At 36.1% G+C, this 20,722-nt stretch overlaps 1 protein-coding gene across 1 annotated transcript in view; it reads right to left on the reverse strand.

Annotated features, from left to right (window-relative positions):
- The window catches only part of LOC306846682 (BAR/IMD domain-containing adapter protein 2-like 1), a 57,203-nt gene that overhangs the window by 14,289 nt on the left and 22,192 nt on the right, over window positions 1-20,722 (reverse strand). The window contains exons 6-10 of the mRNA XM_079380229.1: window positions 18,296-18,430; window positions 8,487-8,639; window positions 8,204-8,359; window positions 8,021-8,126; window positions 3,606-3,819 (exon numbers count right to left, since the gene is read on the reverse strand). Of these exons, the coding sequence (XP_079236355.1) occupies window positions 3,606-3,819; window positions 8,021-8,126; window positions 8,204-8,359; window positions 8,487-8,639; window positions 18,296-18,430 (764 nt within the window). The remainder of the gene's footprint in view (window positions 1-3,605; window positions 3,820-8,020; window positions 8,127-8,203; window positions 8,360-8,486; window positions 8,640-18,295; window positions 18,431-20,722) is intronic.

Raw genomic sequence — 20,722 nt, forward strand, 5'->3', positions numbered from 1 at the left:
ATTTAGCCATTGACTATAGCCATTCAACATTACAGTATAATTGAGAGCTATCAATTTTAACATTTATTAGACTTTAAAAACAACAATTTAAGGGAGCTTAAAACTAAAAAACTTCATGAACCCATTTTAATAAATGTCATATTTAGCTGCCCTTCAGAAAGTAAGAAATATACAGAAATTGAATGAAGTTATCAACCACAATTCTAAACTAAATGCTTTTACTTTAAAGAGCTGTGGCTGCTGAACGTGACACGGATCTGACATGCATGCTCGTAGTTTTATTCGTGCTTTAAATATTTTTAATAGCGTTAAACTTTTAAGCGTAATTTTTTTTTTTTTTAAATGAATGCGCTAATTTTGACAGCACTAATTTAAATGCTTAGTCTTTTTTATCAAAGCTCAATGAAATGCAATGCAATACAATGACTGGGAGATCAATATATAGATGCTCCTCAAATGCCTGATGGATCGTATTTGATAGATTTGAACAACTTTTCTAAACAAAATATGCAAGTTGTTGTAGTCCAGTACATGTTCATTTTGAGAATTTTTTTATCATGTTGATAAATTAAGAGGCCTTAGAAATTTGCATATTAAGTATGAAACCGTATGCTTTATAGGGTTAATGCTTCAAGGTTTCTCTTTATAAAAAAAGTTTTACTGCATCTCATCACCTTTTAAGACTAAAAATAACATTTCTACTTTTCGTGCCGAACTTAGGAACTAAATTGGTCTAAAAGATCATATATCGTAACTTCAAAAACTTTGTTTTCCCTTAAAGAACCCTATAGTCAACATTTGAACCCCATGCAGCAAAGAACCATGAGGAACCTTCATTTCAAGGAGGAAAAAAAAGACTAGTCAGTGGAATGTCTAAATGTCTGAACAATTTCCTGAAATCTGTATATTTAGGCTCCATCCAGTGTGTTTCTTAGTCATGTATTACGCACTAAACACCACCCTTCAATAGCACATCTGAAGAAACAGGTTTAATAACCTACAGATTTTACAAGATCGAGGGAACGTCATTCACAGCAGGGGATTTCAAGTCTGTCAGTAATCACAGTAAAGTTTATGGTTGAAGGCGTTGAATTTACTACAAAAGCAATGCGTCAATGGCTGTAGCGGTGCGGCTTTGAAGACCCATGAAATCAAAAGTGGAGTTTTGTGGCTTTTAGTCCATATCTGTGAGCTTTAAGGTTATGCATTTACATTCTAGTATCCTCCGAAATGATGACCATGTTGAAATCTTTCTCTTCGAGGACAGCAGAGCAAACTTTTCATATTGCTTTCAATGTAGACACTGAAAATCTCAGGCCAAATCCCTTCACTTCTGCCCCACGAAGAAATGTTAATCTTTGTCTTTCTGTGCTTGGGTGTGCTTTTCAGTGTACTTTAAATCAAGAGTATCCACGGTAAAGAGACAGTGATCTGTAGACACGGGCTGGAAAGTTTCACCAGTGATTTTAAGCTTATTTCCTACTTGGCATTCAAGAACACGAGAGGACATTTTAATTGACCTCGCAAATGTATTATTAATAACAACCGTCAATCAGGCTGAAGTTTTCTTTAAATAGAAGCACTCAGCCTGTCTGAACAGGTCGTTGTAGTGTTTTAAAATGCCTCGTTTAGCAAATGGTGCTTTCGTGTAATTTGGCACGTATTAATGGGTTGCTAGGTGACAAGTCTGACTTCATGTATCGCTCCCTATAGGGCTCAGACAAGTTTGATGTTGTTTTTAAAGCAGAACACCACCAACACACATAAACAACTGAGTGAGTCAAACTAAAGATTACCCAAAAATGCAAAGGGTGAGAAAATTACGCAATGTTCATTTTTAGGGGGAATTATTCCTTCAAAAATAAATTCAATTCTTTGTATCAATTGACTATAATAACATGCAAAGTTCCGCAGTTATCAGACAATAATTAGGGCCCTGTGATTTTCTTGATGTGGAATATGCGAACGCAATCACGGAATCCAGTCATAAAAATGGAATTTACTGTATAATGCAGAATGTCACAATTTTAGATGAAAAATTTAAAAGTAGGTCAGTACAGTATATTATCAAAACTCGATATGGATGTCTAATGTCTGAATATTAAGCCACATAATACTATTTAAAATGAATCCTGAATGTTGTGCATGTCTCTGTGTGAATGAATGGGGTTTTGTTTTCAGACTATGCCGCGTCAATATAGGAGTACATGAACACATGGATATAATCTCTAGAATTGCCCTGAGACTCACTTCATGAGGATTTTTACCATTTCTTTAGAGAAAAAACCATGTCATATCATATAAACAGACACTTAAATGTCTTCACAGCAACTGGTCAAAATAAAGTACAGTTTAACTTGAAAAAACCGTGACAGAAATATATTACTTAATGATTGTACTACTACTAAAAATATTTTGACCAGAAATATTTACCAGAAAATTGTAAATACAACACGTGACTTCTGAACACATTTAATAATATAATAAATAAAAAAAAATAAAAAATAAAAAACATAATTTATCAAATCAATTAGAGATGCCTTTGATTATTAAAATTTAATGACACCATTAAAATGGAATCCAGAAAATTAATTGAAAACAGAATTTGGTAAAAATAAAACTGGATTTGAGAAAAAAAAGTGCTATTTCATAGGGCCTTAAAAATGTCATTTTTGTTAAGCTTTTAATAAATTGCGCAAGTTTCATCATCTCAATTAATTCGATATGTTTTTGATTAATAAAACCAATTTTGATTAATGTAACAATTAAAACAGTCTAAAAAAACAAAACAAAAAAACATTTCATAGTGCCTCTACTGAAAATAATTTAAGAAAATACTTGCTGTTCAACGGACACTTTTCACACATCCAAAACAGCACCCGATGCATTTGATCCTACTGCAGCGATACACATGAGGGATTTACTGGAAAGCAAAGAAAAATGACCCAAGTTTGAACTAATTTTACTACTTGTCTTCATCCTGAAAGTTTATTAGCTCTACTCCAACTTCTGACTTGACTTCTGTGGCAAAGATATTGACGACTCTGAATGCATTCAGAACGCACCCTGTCTGTTTTGCCATCTGGTAGCATTCTCTCAAACCAACAACATCAGTTTTTGGCAGGAACGCTGGCGTGTTCAGACCGTTTTCTCTGCCATAACTGTGTTATTCTGATTACGTCTTTTCCACCTGCTGAAAGTCCTCAGGTCCTTGGGGGGATTGTGTTCTGCATCTCAGATAAGCTGCCGCCCCGTCTGCTCTCTCTCGAAACAGGGCTTCATGTGGCTTTGACTGACACCACAATGAACTGGGTTTTCTTCATCACAGCTGGTTTGCAGACTGGCACCAGCAGCTGTGCACACATAATGTCTCCACATCCTGAGCCACTTTGGTGCATCTGAGATGGACTGACTCACCAGCCAAACAACTTCACCTGGACAACGTTCTTAAAAAAACTGGGCTGTTTTTAATTACATTTTTGGTTGTAAAGCCAAACTATTATTACTATTGTCATTATCAACTGTAAACTATAGACGTGTCTCTATGAACCAGCTCTAGTGTGAAAAGATCATATAAATGAGACATGTTGATAAGCTCCACTCACTGTTTGTTTTTCTGCAGCTCTCCGTACAGCCAGCCGTCCCTCTCGTCAGGAATCAGCAGTGAGATAATGTCTCCTTCTTCAAAACTCAGCAGTGTGTTGTTGTTTCCAGACTTGTGGGGGAAAATGGTGCGCACTTTGGGTCTTCTGTCTATGTGATTGAGGCCAGTGGCCATCGACACAGACCTAGACAATCCGCTGTCCTCATTGTTGAAGTCTGGAGGAGAAAAGACAGACAACGTCTCCCAAGGTCCTCATTTTTAATGTTAAAAATATTGCAAATTTGACATATCAAACAATAGTTCTCTGAATTTCTAATTCACTTTTTTGTTTTGTTTTTTTAACACTTGCAATGTGACATATTTCAAAGTGAGACAGGATATTCAAAAATAAAATATTCATCAGGAACTGACTGGACTGTAAAACATTGACTGTAAAACATTCAGCATATAAATGCAAAAAAAATTTATTATATATATATATATATATATATATATATATATATATATATATATATATATATATATATATATATATATATATATATATATATATATATATTAGGGATGCAGCGATTAACCGGTTCCGCGATTAACCGCGCTTTAAAACGTCACGGTTAATTAATCGTAAAGGTTTCGCAAAACCGAGTGTTTCTGTTGCACGGAGCTGAACTGTTGCAGCTTGTGCAAAATGAAAACAAAGCCACGCTAGTGGTGCACCAGCTTCAAATGACGCGCTGCTTATCAGAGACACGGAGGCTACTACACTAATTACATTAGTGACAGAGGGACTAAACAGCAAAGCTTTATTTCCACCAGAGAAATGCCTGTCGATAGTAGTGTGCAGGGCTCCACAGTGCGAGCATTTCACTCGCATTTGCGACTAAAAATAGATGTGTGCGAACTGGAAAATGTATTTAGGAGCACAAGTGCGAATACAAAAAAATAAAAATACAAAACAGCCTAACTTATACAGTAGCCTATAACAAACATATTAATTTATTCTTCTTTATTTATGGAAAAATTGCGATGCAGCCTCATATGATTACTTTAGAACTTTAAAAAGGCAACGGTTTAATTTAAATGAGCACAGATGAGAAGAAAAGCGGAGCGAGTTAAAGTGAAGACGCGCTGAATGACGCACATTCGCCACTAGAGGGCGCTGCCGCTGCCGTTACCCCGGTAACCCAGTAAACAAATCAGCTGCGCTACTTTCCTAAAACTGTGTTAATAATGTTTCACACTCACAGTCATTTAGATATTTATATTCGCTTTAGTCTTCACAATAGCATCAAATAATTCTTACTTAAAGACTTAATGAGTTATTTATTTTCAAACATTGTTTCTAAGCTAAAACATGGCCCATCCACTGATCTATAATAGAGAACAGTGGGCTTATCTATATATCAACGACTGATTCGTTATTATTGTTCAGTAACACAAGTTCCATTAGTTAACATGAAAAAAACAATGACTGCATTTATTAATAATGCTATCTTAATTTCAACTTTTAATAATACATTATAAAATCAAAAGTTGTCTTAATATAATTCAATGGAGCTAACATTAACTAACATAGTTGTATTTTTTATTAATCAACATTAACAAAGAATATTAACTACAATTAGCTATTGCACATTTTTAGTTAATGTTAACCTGCTTTAACTAATGTTAACAAATGGGACCTACCTATTGTTCTTTCGTTCATTATTTTCAAAAGAGAAATACTGTCATGGATGTTTACAGAGCAGCGGTCACCTTTTTTAATTCTAATGGGAGAGATGGACTTTTGTTTGTTGTTTGTTTATTATTATTTTGTGCTGTATTGTTGGTTACTGTGTTATTTCTATTTCAAAAGCCAGCAATAAATAACACTTTAACATCTAAAGAGTGTTCATGTGATTTTATACATTAATGTTGGGAAATGAATAAATGCCTAATAATCGTCATAATCGTAAAACCGTGATTATTCATCAGACAATAATCGTACCAGCAAAATCTATAATCGTTGCATCCCTAATATATATATATATATATATATATATATATATATATATATATATATATATATATATATATATATATATATATATATATATATATATATATATATATATATATATATATATATATATATATATATATATATATATATACACACACACACACATATACACACACACGCACATAAACACATATATACACTTACTCACTGGCCACTTTATTAGGTACACCTGTTCAATAGCTTGGTAACACAAATTGCTAATCAGCCAATCACATGGCAGCAACTCAATGCATTTAGGCATCTAGATGTGGTGAAGATGACTTGAAGTTCAAACAGAGCATCAGAATGAACTCAAATAAACACTCATTACAACCAAGGTATGCAGAATAGCATCTCTGAACGCACAACACGTCGAACCCTGAAGCAGATGGGCTACAGCAGTTGAAGATAGTGTTGCTTTCATCAACGAAAATTATGACTAAATATCGTCATAATTAAATAACGAACCTTTATCATGTGACGAAAACGAGACGCAACGTAAATGCTGGTCATGTGACGATGATAACTAAATGTATAATGCAATATTGTTGACGAATAAAAACGAGACTAAATGTGGTTTACAAAATAAAAACTATGCTAAAATGTCTCCATTTTTGTTGACTAAAACGAAACGTTATAACGTTATTTCGTCTCTTTTAGTTGCGTTATTATTATTATTATTATTATTTTGCAGTATTTCTGTTTCCGGTGTCTCACTTCAGATCGCACTGCGCAGACGCAGGCGATGTCACTTCCTCAAGCCCCACTCGCGGCATTATTTAGAAGACGACAACAAAGTTAAGTCTGACAAAGAGAAAGGGGCCGATGGCCAGCCAACCGGGGTTCGTCTTTGGGAGATGTGTGTGTACTTCTAACATGTTTGGTTGGTAAAATAAATGTTGTAAATTCAAATCAGAGCGTCTTCCGTGTCTGGAATGGATGCATTCTTGAGTCTATAAAGGTAACAATAATATAATAAGATAACCTTGTTTGAAATGGGTTTGGCTAAAATAAAATTTTGGTTTTGTCTATACTACTAGGTACTTATACAATTCTATTTAACCCAGTCAATATAGTATTACTAAAAAGACACTAAAATACAATTTTCATTGACGAAAACTAGACTAGACTAAAAAGGAGTATGAACGTGACTAAAACTAATAACTAAAATGACAGTTTTAGTCTAGTCTTTGTGTGAAGCTAAAATTAAAACAGGCCGCCAAAAACAACACTAGTTAAAGACCACACCGGGTGCCGCTCCTGTCAGCTAAGAACAGGAAACGGAGGCTACAATTCACACAGGATCACCAAAATTGGACAACAGAAGACTGGAAAAACGTTGTCTGGTCTGAGGAGTCTTGATTTCTGCTGCAACATTCAGATTTGGCGTAAAGAACATGAAAGCATGGATCCATCCTGCCTTGTCTCAACGGTTCAGGCTGGTGGTGGTGGTGTAATGGTGTGGGGGATGTTTTCTTGGCACACTTTGGGCCCCTTAGTATCAACTGAGCATCGTTTAAACGCCACAGCCTACCTGAGTATTGTTGCTGACCATGTCCATCCATTTATGACTACAGTGTACCCATCTTCTGACGGCTACTTCCAGCAGGATAATGCACCATGTCACAAAGCTCAAATCATCTCAGACTGGTTTCTTGAACATGACAATGAGTTCACTTTACTCAAATGGCCTCCACAATCACCAGATCTCAATCCAATAGAGCACCTTTAGGATGTGGTGGAACGGGAGATTCGCATCATGGATGTGTAGCCGACAAATCTGCAGCAACTGCGTGATGCTATCATGTCAATATGGACCAAAATGCTGAGGAATGTTTCCAACACCTTGTTGAATCTATGCCACGAAGAATTAAGGCAGTTCTGGAGGCAAAAGGGGGTCCAACCCAGTACTAGCAAGGTGTACCTAATAAAGTGGCCAGTGAGTGAGTGAGTGAGTGAGTGAGTGAATGAGTGTGTGTGTATATATATATATATATATATATATATATATATATATATATATATATATATATATATATATATATATATATATATATGAGACACACACACACACAGTATAGTATCTATTAAAGCTAAAATTGCTGATATCTGTAACTTAACTGGTATTAAAATTACATACACTATGACATTAACTAAATTACATTATAAAGGTTGCAATTCCTGCGTCACCTACAACCGCAACCTACAACAATGAATAAATAGCCATTTAACTATTGGAATAATAGAGAGTCATGCACAATAAATCAGGAATGTGTTTTAGGAAAGCAAAAGCCCCAAATTTGAACCGTTAGATTAATTGTGTTTAATTACAAAGTGAGACTGGTAGAATAAATCCACAAAACATAAGGTCCTACCAGACTCTCTCTCCTCTCTCCTGGAGGACTCTTGATTGAACATGTTGGCTAGGGGACTCGTCTGAGGTGGTGCTGGAGGTGCTGGAATCATAGTGTCTAAGATGGCCTGTACAAGTAAAGAAAACGCAGGTAAGCATTCATGAACACAACAGGCCCTATGGACTGAGCTGGTGTCCTCCTCACTCTGTTGTGGCGCTGGAGGGCTGGAGACGACTGTGGAGTGTTGGACACTGGAGTGCGTAGACCTTCAATCATGGACATTACACTATCGGGGACATTGGTAGCGTCACCACATTTGTCCTGCCAGGTGGACAGGTTCTCCGTCAGAAGTTCTCGAGCCTTCAAGAACACAAGAATTTGACGCAAGAGTTTAACTGTTGAGAGAGCTTTAATCATGAAGGTCTCCTTCTCTCATGATGAAATAGCAAACAGTGTGGATTTCTGCTCACCCACTGAAGTAACAAACCTTGTCATGGAAATTAGAGATCTGATAGGAGAAGGTGCAGTGCTTGTCCACCAGGAAGCAGAAGCGCCTCTTCTCCTCCAGCAGAGCCTCCCGGCAGCCGTCAGCAATAAACTTCTGCATATCCATCTGACGGTGAGTGAGAGTCTCAAGACACTGCAGAGAGAAGAGAAGGGCTCTTATCAGCTGTCCGATAAGGAGCGTGTTCATGGCTTTGTGATGACATCCCTTTTTTGGTTTGAACTTGCATTATATAAAAAAAGCATTATAAAAGGAACAAAGTGACCTGTCAGATTGAATGTCAGGTGTTGTGACAGAAGCAAGTGTCAAAGGAACTGCATTTATATCTTAAGATAGTTAGGGCCATATGATTTCCATGATGCGGAAAATACGGACGGAATCATGGAATCCAGTCATAAAAATGGACTTTACTGTATAATGCGGAATGTCACGGGACTTGCCAAATTTTTGACGGATACCTCAAAAGAAGGTCAGTACACTTAAATTAAACTGTTATATGGACTAGTGTCTGTGACTATTAAGCCACAAAAATACTATTTAAATGAATCCTACATGTTGTCTGTGTGAATGACTGGGGTTTTGTTTACTAGGATTACTGCATACTGAAGCATGCGTGACACTCGCAGTGTTTTCAGGGGGAAAAAATTAAATTTGTTATATTTTAAATATATGTTTTTTATAAAATCAATTAATTAGATTGAAAAACAAAATCTATTCATATTTAATGAAACCATTAATGGAAAACAGAAATGGGTAAAAATGGAATTTAAGAAAACATTTTTCATGTACGATATTATCAGAACGTTATCGGAAACATTAACGTATTTAAAACATACCGATAAGACGGATAGCTCACATGTGCACAGGGTGTTATAGTGAAAAGATAACGTCAGCAGTGTGGTCATTCTTGAACTGAACGATAATTAGATTCACCGTTTCCGCCGCATTTAATTTGAGAATGCATATACAGAAGACGTCCCGTTAGGGTGACCACCCTTAGCACATTTTGCGGGACAGTTCCAAAATCGGGAGCTTTGTGTAGCGTCCTGCAAGACTTTTGGTCAGTTCCTCACTAATAGTTTCATTATGCTGGAAATGTTAAGTATGTGGCCTGTGGAAGCAGTTGCATGCAGGTGTATTTGCACGGACACACCCTCACTTTGGCATAATGTAGGTGATGTAAGAGCATTCATCTCACAATGGGTTTCATCAGATCTCCGCTCCTCACAGATGACACTGTGATCTCACTGATGAATGAAAGCCAAAGAACGCACCACATCCCTTTCTCCTTCCCTCATTGGTTGTCATGGAAAAAGAGTAAACCTTTTGGTGTTACTAGTCACAATGGTTTTGCTTTCACTCAACTTTGAGCTTTCGGTCTTGTTTTGTCTGTACATTTCTTTTTTTAATCACTCCATCTACATACAGTACTCTTGTAAAACAGGATACTGAAGTGTGATTCAATGTTGCTACTTCTTGAAAATAATGTTTGGGCATCTTACGTAAAGCCTCTCCCAGCATGCTAAAGCTATCTGGATCAAAGGTAAAAATTACAAAAGGAATTTAATAGGTGAATAGGCTGACTTTTTATGATTCATTCAGTGACAAGTGGAACGAAACGAAACTGCGATAACTACATAACACAATAAATATTTTGTTGGTGACTGCACCCATTTACATTTAAATTCTGATTAAAATATGCAAATTAAGGTTCTTAAATATATGCACATCAGGTGGTACAAACCTCGCAGAAAAAGTATTTTATATGTGATCAACAACTTACTGGTTGGTATAAGGCTGCATTTATTACATAAAAACTAAACAAAAAAAACTAAAATAACATTTTGAAAAAAAATAAATAAATAAATGCAGGCGCGGCTCAAACTATTAACAAACGTACATGTTTATTTTACCACTTCCGTCATTCAGAAATAATATAGTTAAATAAGAAAGTAGCCTAAATAATTAATAACTTCAATCACATGCTGGAAAATCTGCATTGGGCCTGATAATAATTAGAACGTAAACACTAATGCTTAAGCCTATCTTGGCTTTTATATAATGTTAGATTTAAAATTATTTGACAGAAAAACATACGTTGAAATTGTCCGGTTTAAGGGAGGACCTCATTGGTGTTACGATGTTTCCAGCTGCACTGAACACGCGTTCAGATTGTTGCGCAAATGCATTTTAAGCAGCCGTGACCAGGTATCTTGCCTCATTATTCCACCACCAAGCAAGCGGGTCTTTGCTGGCCTCCTCTCGCAAATAGCAACTGAAAATGGCTCTTGAGATATGAAGTGCTCGCCCATTTAACACAACGCACTGCAAGAGCTAAAGTCGGTCTACACTGGACGTGACAAAGCGACCGTTAAAATCATTTGAACTTTGTGTCAGCACATCATAAATAAAACGAGGCATCAGTTTACGGTGGGGGATTTGTTGTGCCATCCGGTGTAGACAGCATCACTGATTATAATGAATTGTGTTCTATTGACTATTGTATTTTGTTGTGCCGCGCAACGCCTCTCGCATCCGGTGTAGACACAGTGTAAAGAAAATGCCATGGCATTTGAGGTAATTTGTGAATTAACAGTCTAAATAAAACAATTTACAACTAAATGGTATATGCTATAAATACCGAATTCTAATTTGCACTTGTATACAAAACTTTGTATTTTATGCTTGTTATAGAGTGTGTGACATCACTGGAGGCAAATCAACCACTGCGGTTGTCAGCCCTACCTGTGATCAAAGCTGAATTTTCAGCATCATTGCTCCAGTTTTCATTGTCACATGATCTTTCAGAAATCATTCTAATATGCTGATTTGATGCTCAACAAACATTTATAAACATTATTATTATCAATGTTGAAAACACTTGTTTGCTTCATATTGTTGTGGAAAAAATTATTTGATCTTTTGTAACATTATAAAGGTCTATTCTGACATTTTTGATCAATTTAATATGTCTATGAACAATAATAAAAAAATCTACACATTCATTTCTTTAAAAAATGTAAAACTCTACTGACCCCAAACTTCTGAACCATAGTGCATGTAAAGAAATGTTTTTTAAACTCATTTTTAAATGGTCTGACATTTGAGAAGCTGGGACAGTGAATGAGTTGGCCTAGATTATGCGAAAAACAGGTGACGTGGTATAAAAAAAAAAAAAAAAAAAAAAAAAAAAAAAAAAAAAAAAAAAAGTCACTGACCTCGAGGTAAACAACCTATTAGGAAACATATGACATTTAGTACATAGGCAAAAAGTCACCTCTAGGACTTCTAAAAACAAGACCAGAACTAAAGCAGTAGGATGTGGCAACAACATTACACAATTAAAATGTTTATGAAGTCCATATGCTGATGTTTTTTTTTGAAAGTTTAGCAGGTGAGGCCCAATGCATAGTAGAATAACTCCCCTTCATTTTTCATCAGGTGACTCAAGGTCAAAACTCTAAAATATTCTACACAAAACAGTAAACATCAGTTTAGGGAACGTAATCTACACGCCACACCTGGCACGATATTTCCTGTCTGCAGTAAACCTCTGGATCAATTGTTAATGAAGAGGAAGGGCCAGCCTGTTATTCTCTTGTTTTTCAAGCACAGGTATTGCTATAAATGACAAATGAAAACAATTAAGGCTGGTGGTGCAGGAAGGGGCAGGGTGACGCTCACCCAGGGGCAACCCCTCGTCATTATGGGGAGAGAAAGACCCAATGTCCTTATGACTGATTTTAATCCACTTCCTCTTTTCTGTGCCAGCATATTCCAGTCAGTCTGAGTCATATACATTTTAACAGACCAACACAATCCAAAAATAAACTTGGGCAGGGTTAGAATGGTGTCCGACAAATCAACTAATCTTGATTTTTATAGCTTTCAAATAGTCTTTTTGCTTTAACTGAAGCGCTTAAAATCAAATTAAAAGAAACATGTCTGCTCTGTGTCTCTTTTAGCGGATGTGACCAGCTGAATTATACAGCGTTTCCTAAACGCATACTAGTTGATTTGAAAAGATGCAGTTGTATATGTGAAGTAGGCAGATTAAAAACAAAACACGCACACATTGAGGACACATGAGGGGCTCTCTCTTACATACAATGTCTGGCTGGCACACAGACACACAGTCTGGTCAGCTGCATTTTCTGTAACATTACAGATGAACACACACAGATTTAAAAGCACCAGCCTATCTGTTCAAGCGAACACGTCCCAGAGAGCCGTGACGGAACCACGGGAGATAGACAGGGGCGTAAGAGTGCTATTTGTCCTGTTTATCATCACAGACCCGTGATAAAGTCTGTTGCTATGGACACCTTTATTCTCCTCCTGTGGAGAAAGGTAAAAGAAACAGAGGACATGCCACACATGGAGGAGAAGAGATGAGAAATACTCCATTCCTGCCTAAACGGGAAAACCTTAAAAAAAGACAGATGCACACAGGATGCACTGAAGATCTGTTCTAAACCCTAGTGAGCAGCCATGCGGTCTTCATAACCATCATAACTTCATCCGTGAATGATTTTAACCCTCGGGGGTCTGAAGGTGTTTTGAGGGCCTGGAGAAGTTTTGACATCCCTTACAAGTGGCTAAAGTCTAATAACACTGTAAATGGCACACACTGGGCTACAATAATGTTAGCAGCATTTATGTACACGATAGTGTTCTTGAGAAAGCAACGTTTATGCTTGGTTAGTGGAAAACTACAATTTTGAAGTCACTGAAATAAGGCCATAAAACACATACAGAGCAATTGTTCACAAGACTTTTGAGAACTGGATCACGTTGCCTAGATTTTTTTGCTTCAAAATGTGAAAATCATCTTGTTTACTTGCTCACAGAAAACAATATATTGATTGCAAGAGTATACTCATATATAATGAGTTAGATGTGAAAGACTGAATATCACGTTGGTTTCATACAAATTACTTCACAGAATATTTGTTTTCGATATGACTAACTTCATTTAAAAGTAGACACTTCAAGCTTTTTATAGATATAACTCCCATGTCTGTGTGTTGAGTATTTGCTGAGTTACAGTTGTTATGCGTTTATACAAATAAAAGTAGATCCTTTACAGATTCAATTGATGTATTACTCTTATCTGTACGATTAAAACTCGCTGAGTAATTTAAGTTCCTTTAGGGGCTTTAAAAAAATGCACCAAAACGCGCCGGCGCGTTTGTCGACCCCAGAGGGTTCTCAGCAACACGGCTCACAACTGATTCCAATACAGTCTGACATGTGCATGTTGCTAAACGAACATGATACTCTAATAAGCATAAAAACATGTAGTCAACATAGAAATATTAGGCAAACTAGCCTGTTCAAATGTTTGGGGTCTGTAAGATTTTTATGCTTATTTATTTATATACACTGCTGTTCAAAAATTTGGGATCAGTAAGATTGATAATGTTTTTTAAAGAAGTTTCTTATGCTCATCAAGGCTGCATTTATTTGATTAGAAATACAGAAAAGGCAGTAATATTGTGAAAAATTACTATTTTAAATAATGGTTTTCTAGTTTAATATACTTTAAAATATAATCTATTTCTGTGATGCAAATCTGAATTTTCATCAGCCATTACTCCAGTCTTCAGTGTCAGATGATCCTTCAGTAATCATTCAAATATGCAGATCTATTATGAATGTTGCAAACTGTTGTTTTTTTGAAACCGGTAATATTTTTTTCCGGATTATTTAACCTGTTAACGTTTACCAGAGCGACGGCGCACTGTAGCGTTTTTCCCCCACTAGTTTAATGTTTATGAATGAATTTAACGTGAAAGAATATCATTAATCTTGACAAACTATATATCATTCTGAAGGTCTAAGCCTCAAGCATCGACGACAGATCGCTGTTTTTCGATGGAAAGCTTATAAGGAATGTATTTGCTACATTTGTGTAAGCAGTACACATCAAAACACGTACCATTATCATTGTAATAACGAGCCACAAACGCACCCACTGCTGAAATCCCAGTTTAGTTAGACAGGTAAGGGTCCACAGAACAACATCCCAGCGAGCACTTTTAGTCCAGCGAAACAATAATGTTGTAATAAGGATGAATATTCCTTTGTTTACGTTTCATTTCTTCGGGAGAGTTATTGTTCGCGTCCGTTATGGAATAAATTACGCTCAAAAACAGCGTATTGGTGGTAAAAAAAAACAACACGGTGCTGTAGCATACAGTTTTACAAACAGAATGAGATCATCCACGAAAAAAAAAAAAAGTCTCAGAAAAGCGGAATATAGTTTATTTGAATTTGGCGCTCTCTCCTGAAAGCGTGACGCACGCTGTCATCTGAGAGGGGCGTAACTTAGCGATCTGCTTTATCCATAAAAAACTTTTTTTTTCTTTTACATTTTTTATATACGTGTGTGTGTATTGTGTGGGGAATGTGGCCGTATCTGCATGATTATAATATGTATGGACGGACATCAGCGTGTTAATTACCGACTCTATGACGGCTATCATTGTGATTCATTGATCAGCTATTATTGATTATAATACGTGTGATTACTGACTGTATGACCATGTCTGCCAATATCACTTCATGTCTGGCAATCAGAATACTTCAGTATACATACTATATACAAAGCATTTTTTTATTACTCTAATTATTTTTGTATTTTTTAGTGCTCAAATAAATCTGTCTATTATTTTATAATTGAAAAACTATACAGGAATATGTATAATGACTAAAATAGCCTGTATAATTCTGCAGTACATTTGGTGGTTGTTTTTCCTCAAACAGGGGGGGCGGGAGGACTATAAATAGTTTTAGTAAAAATATTGCAGGATTCTCATTTTTCATGGTATCTTCTTCAAATTTGAAATATAAACTCATGAGACATGTGGCTTTCAATCCATTACTTTTCTGGATTGCTCCAGGACTTATTTCATGTATTTTTCTATGAAATAAAAAAAACATTCAGTGTGGAAAAATATTTTTCAAGGCACGTCAGTGTCTATAACTTTATCTTTTTGAGCATTATCAACTCTGGATGATAGATAGTAAAGCCCAGAGTGTCTTCTTTCCAAAGATACCTAATTTGTTTGTGTAGCACACTTTGTCAGGAACTGTTACCGTTTTAATTTAGGTAGGTTATTTTCACCTGTGAGGCCCACAATGGGGAGCGAAGGTTAACAGGTTAATGAATAAATGATAAAGAACAGCATCTATTTAAAATAGAAATGATAGATTTTATTATTTTAAACAATAAAACTATTTCACAGTATTACTATTTTTTTCCAATATTTTTGATCTCTCATATATATATATATATAAAATACTTTTGAGTGAGGAAACATTGAATTTACCAAAAGTTACAGTAAAGACTATTTAAACCTTTAATTTAAAAAAATAAAATAAATGCTGTTCTTTTGAACTTTAAAAGAATCTTGAAAAAATGGTTTCACAGAAATTTAAATTTTAAAATATATTAAAACAGAAAACAGTTATTGTAAATTACAATGATATTTCACAATATTGCAGTTTTTACTGTGTTTTTGATCAAACAAATGCAGCCTTCATAAGCATAAGAGATTTCTTTTAAAAACAGCTTACAACTCAAAACCTTCAAACTATTCAAATCTTTCAGTATTGTAAATAAATATTTCTAATGGACACTTCTTTCAACTTGTCAAAATCAACAATTAAAAACAAACCAGTAAAACTACACTATCAAAAAGCCATTCAACTTTTCTTAGATTAAATGAGGAGTTTATTTGGTGTGAAATGACACCAAAAGCTTGTCGAGATCAGCAGAGACTGATTACGAGGAACACAGGAGAGGTGAAATGTCAGGATGTCAATGATGTGCTGTCAGGAACAAAGGGAAGAGGTATAGCTCTTAAATCGCAGACACCGCCGTAACTGACACCTCCATCCATCATCGGCGGGTGAATGAGAGTGGCTGAGAGTAATCTGTCAGTAAATTCCACAGTGAGGTGAGAGACTAGCCATCAGGGTGCAAACACACAGAGAAAAGCAATTAATCTCCGCAGGCTACCCTGATGAACAGCCTGTATGCAGAGAGTCATAACCATGAGATGGTTATGATGAATAAATACGCCTGTTGTTTTCGGATCAGAAGGTTAGGCTCAGATTTCATGTACAGTTGTCTGCTAGCGGGCTTTATTTATACAGAGATGGATCCACAACAGAAGAAAGTTTACGGAGGTCCTTGCGTTTGTGTGAGGTTTCACCCTCATTCAATATTACAAGACAACGGCTACTCCTTTATGAGCATGTTGCATGTGAACACAAGCCTGCATCTGATAACGTCCAGTGATAAACATTCAACTATGTGGCAGGGTGGATTTACAGCACACTGCAACAATTCAAATAGATCTATAAAGTGAACAGTTCCTGCATCCTGATTGGCAAGTACCACATTCCAGAAAGGGCTGATATGATACCAATATTTTACGATGATATATACAACAGCTAATATTAACAAATATTTTTGTGATTTTAAACAATATGGCTATAAAACACTACTACTAATAGTAATGTATTATTAATATTAAATACAAATATAAACATTTATAAAATCAAAAGAAATATAATATTTCACTATAAAATAAAAAATGTAATAATTTAGCTTTCTACAATTGGAAAATTACAATATTAATATTAATGTCAATATTAATATTAGTCTTAATTTCTTCCATTTCAAACCTTAAACCATTGAACTTTAATTTTGAAGGAAAACAGCAGGAAGCACTTAAAGCTTCTCTTCTGTTCATAAGTGCTTCTCATCATAAATATGGTAAGACGGTTGGCGCATAACATATGCCAAACTCAGAGCAGATGCAGAGATGAAGTTTGTGGAGCAGCATTTACTGCACACCAAGCCACTCTGACACTAGTCTCAGCCTCAGACGCCCACGGACCGTTGGCTAAACGTCTGATGCATATGGCACACTTTTCTGGAAACACTTTAGGAGTGTCGAAGTCGTAATCTGACTGGTTGAATTAAACCGGATTTCCGGGAGACGTGAGTGTCCCATTTATTTTCGGTCTGCCGGGAAACAAAGATGCCGTGGCGCCAAACCCCCTCACGAAAGAAGAAAGCCGATTGATGATTGGTTGTTTGACATGTCGGTCAATTCGGCCTCATGGTCAATGAAAACGGCCATATATTAAAGACCTTCAGCAGTCAGTCTGAAGGTCTGGCTACGTGAGACTACTCTGACACTGAAAGCACAGATTAACCGTGCAGCCTTTATAAGGCCTAAAGTCAAAGGGGACCAGCAGCTGTTTGATTACCCACATTCTTCAAAATAACTTCTATGTTCAACAGAAGAAAGTAAGTCAGGTTTAAAACAACTTTAGAGTGAGTGAATAATTTAAATTATGATTTTGGGTGAATTATCCCTTTAAATATTACTAAAACAACAAAACACAGAAAGGAAAAAAAAAAAAAAACCTCACTCACTGCTCCTGACTGAGGAACTTTTATACAGTGGCTTTAACAAGAGTCATTCTATAATTTACACAGTGAAGTTTGGGCATATAGTGTTTTATTAATTAATTGAATGCTCCTGCTAAATACACCTACTGTACCTGGAAAATAAAGCACCGTTTGTTTTGTTTATATATTATGTGTATTTGTAATGTGTATATTTGTTTTTATTTTTTAATAACAAAGATTTTTATCTTTGCCCACTTTGGCCTAAATGTCTGCCATTCATTTTTCGTTTACCTTGTTACTTTATAAAAATATAAGCATGTGTAGGTATATACAGTATGTGTGGCACAAACCCACATACCTCATTCTCTTTACTCTCATACTTTGAAGCGTTCTTTCCTTGACTTTTCCTTCTGAGTTTCTTCAGGTCCGACTGCGATCTCTCCAGCGAGTCCTGCTTCATCTTGTGTTCGGTCTGATATTTCTTAAACGTGGCCTGTGGACAGACAGAATTCGATCAGTGACATGGAGTCGTGTCCATACATGCACAGTGTATCAGTGCAGAGATGAGTTCCACTGACTTCTGTGCTAGATGTAGAGAGGAAACACATAAGTGTGACATGTCTGATTTTCACTTCCCATCTCTGAAGCTAATGCCATTTTAGGCACGTTTCCCAGTCTGCAAAGAATCATATACCGACACCAGCATTGGGAACGAAGTAATAACACAACTAACTAAATGTTTCAGTGGCGTGACAGAAGTCGTTTTCAAAATAAGCAAGCTTTTCCTGTTAGCAGCTATGTTTTCCAACTAGCAGCATTGTAGCGTGACATTGTGCTACATATCACTGTTGCTTTTTAGGTCACATTGTAATGGACATATAACTGAGAATGCAGAGGCAACAATCAAATGCAAATATGCTCCCTGCGTCTCTCTAACACTGGGAAGTCTGATTCATTTTCGCAAATGAGGCCAGAACAAAAGAAACAATTCACATATTCGTTACCACAAGTGTTCCTCAAAGACCCTGCAGGGCATTTCACATGATTTGTTGTTAACAACAACAAACAAAAAGACCGATAATATTGCTGTTTACCACTGTTCTCAATTTAGTTTGTATAAATTAAGATGTTCTTAACAACAGCTGCAATTAATAGAAATGTATCCGTTTAAGTTTGACGTGCTTTTTAAGGCATACACAGTTGCCTGTTGACAAATATGATGGAGGGCAACAACTCCATTCATGCAGTTATGCCCTAAAATTCTAGATATTGGGTCAAAAAAATGCCCCTGTATGAGTTTGTCTCATATTTATATCACGATAAGCGATATCAAATGAGCAGCGAGAGCTATATCACATGAGTACAACAGTTATACAACAGTTCAGTAAATAAGAAGTCAATATTGTTATATTTTAAAAACAATATTCTGTTTTTGCCAACAAAAACATTATCAATTAAGCCTCAGCAGAACTGTTGTGTGTCTACGAGCAACACAGCGGTGTTTAGTTTCTGAACGAATCGAGTAAACCAATGATTTAAAGGGTCATGAAACCCCAGACTACTTTTTCTGAGATTTTAGCAGAGGTGTTTGCGTTGCACATCATAGAAGACAATGTTAGCATCCGATCATTTTAACTGTTGGAGAAAACTGGTTACTTTTAAGCTTCTTTGCGCTACTTTCATCTTCTGGGTTTAAAATCTACATTGTGCTGACGTCCCAATTTGTGACGTGGTAATGGACTATAGTACATCGATGACGTGTCAAGTGTCCATTTAATTATTCATGAGACTGCGTGTTCTTATCCTATGAGAAGACGCTTCGCTTAATTATTCACAACAGCATGTGTGAGACTATATCGTGCACATTAACTGAAGAAACGTTCATTGATCAAAGGAGAATGTTTGTTTTTGCTATGTAATAAGAGTTCGGAACAAACGTGATTAATTCACTTAGTGAGTGTAACCGTTTTTACAGCTCCGTGACACAACCCGTCAAAAGGCTTATATAAGAGCAGCAGAATAAGCCTAAAAAGTTATCAGAGGTGCAACAGCGCATTTCATATATACAGTATGTTTTCGATGAAGAGTGCAAATGGCTGTGCATTTATTTGTGTTTTTAACTCGATGGGAGCAAAATGAAATGGTCTGAACCCAAAGTTGTGCGTGTAGTCTGTCTCCCCTCTTCCCCCTCCGCTCCGCAGCGCACCACGCTCACTTTTTTAGCATTTTTTAAAACTGTGGCGAGAACTAACCAGGGACGGATCATGATGCAGAGGTGCCCTGGGCACGGACTGATTATAGGCCCCCCTCAGTTGAAATCGCGGTCATTTGCAAAGTTCAAATAGTAATGGATTCTATTTACACTAAGTGAAAACAGCAGTATTTTTAGCAATATGTTATTTACACTAAGTGCAAATAACTATAGATTATATTTACACTTTGTTAAAATAGCAGGATTTTCTGCTATTTATACTACTTGTTGCAAAATAGTGGCAATTATCTGCACCTCAGTATTGTATTACTTTATAAAACAGTATGCTATAATAACGTATCGAGTATAAATTATAATTTTAATTCAGATTATTAAATGGATGCCACCTTATTGATAATAAAGCCCTCCCTACACCTACCCTAACCCTACCCAATACTTTTTCAACTTTTGGTTATTTCTTTAATTTTTATTAAAAATAAATGCCTTTACAATGTGATACGAGATTTGAAAAGGGAGAAATAAAGTTCGGCAAAATGCCAATTTTCACATCATAGTTCAGACGGGGGCCGGGCC

This window comes from Barbus barbus (genome assembly GCF_936440315.1).
Source record: "Barbus barbus genome assembly, chromosome: 3".
In the NCBI taxonomy this organism is placed as follows: Eukaryota; Metazoa; Chordata; class Actinopteri; order Cypriniformes; family Cyprinidae; genus Barbus; species Barbus barbus.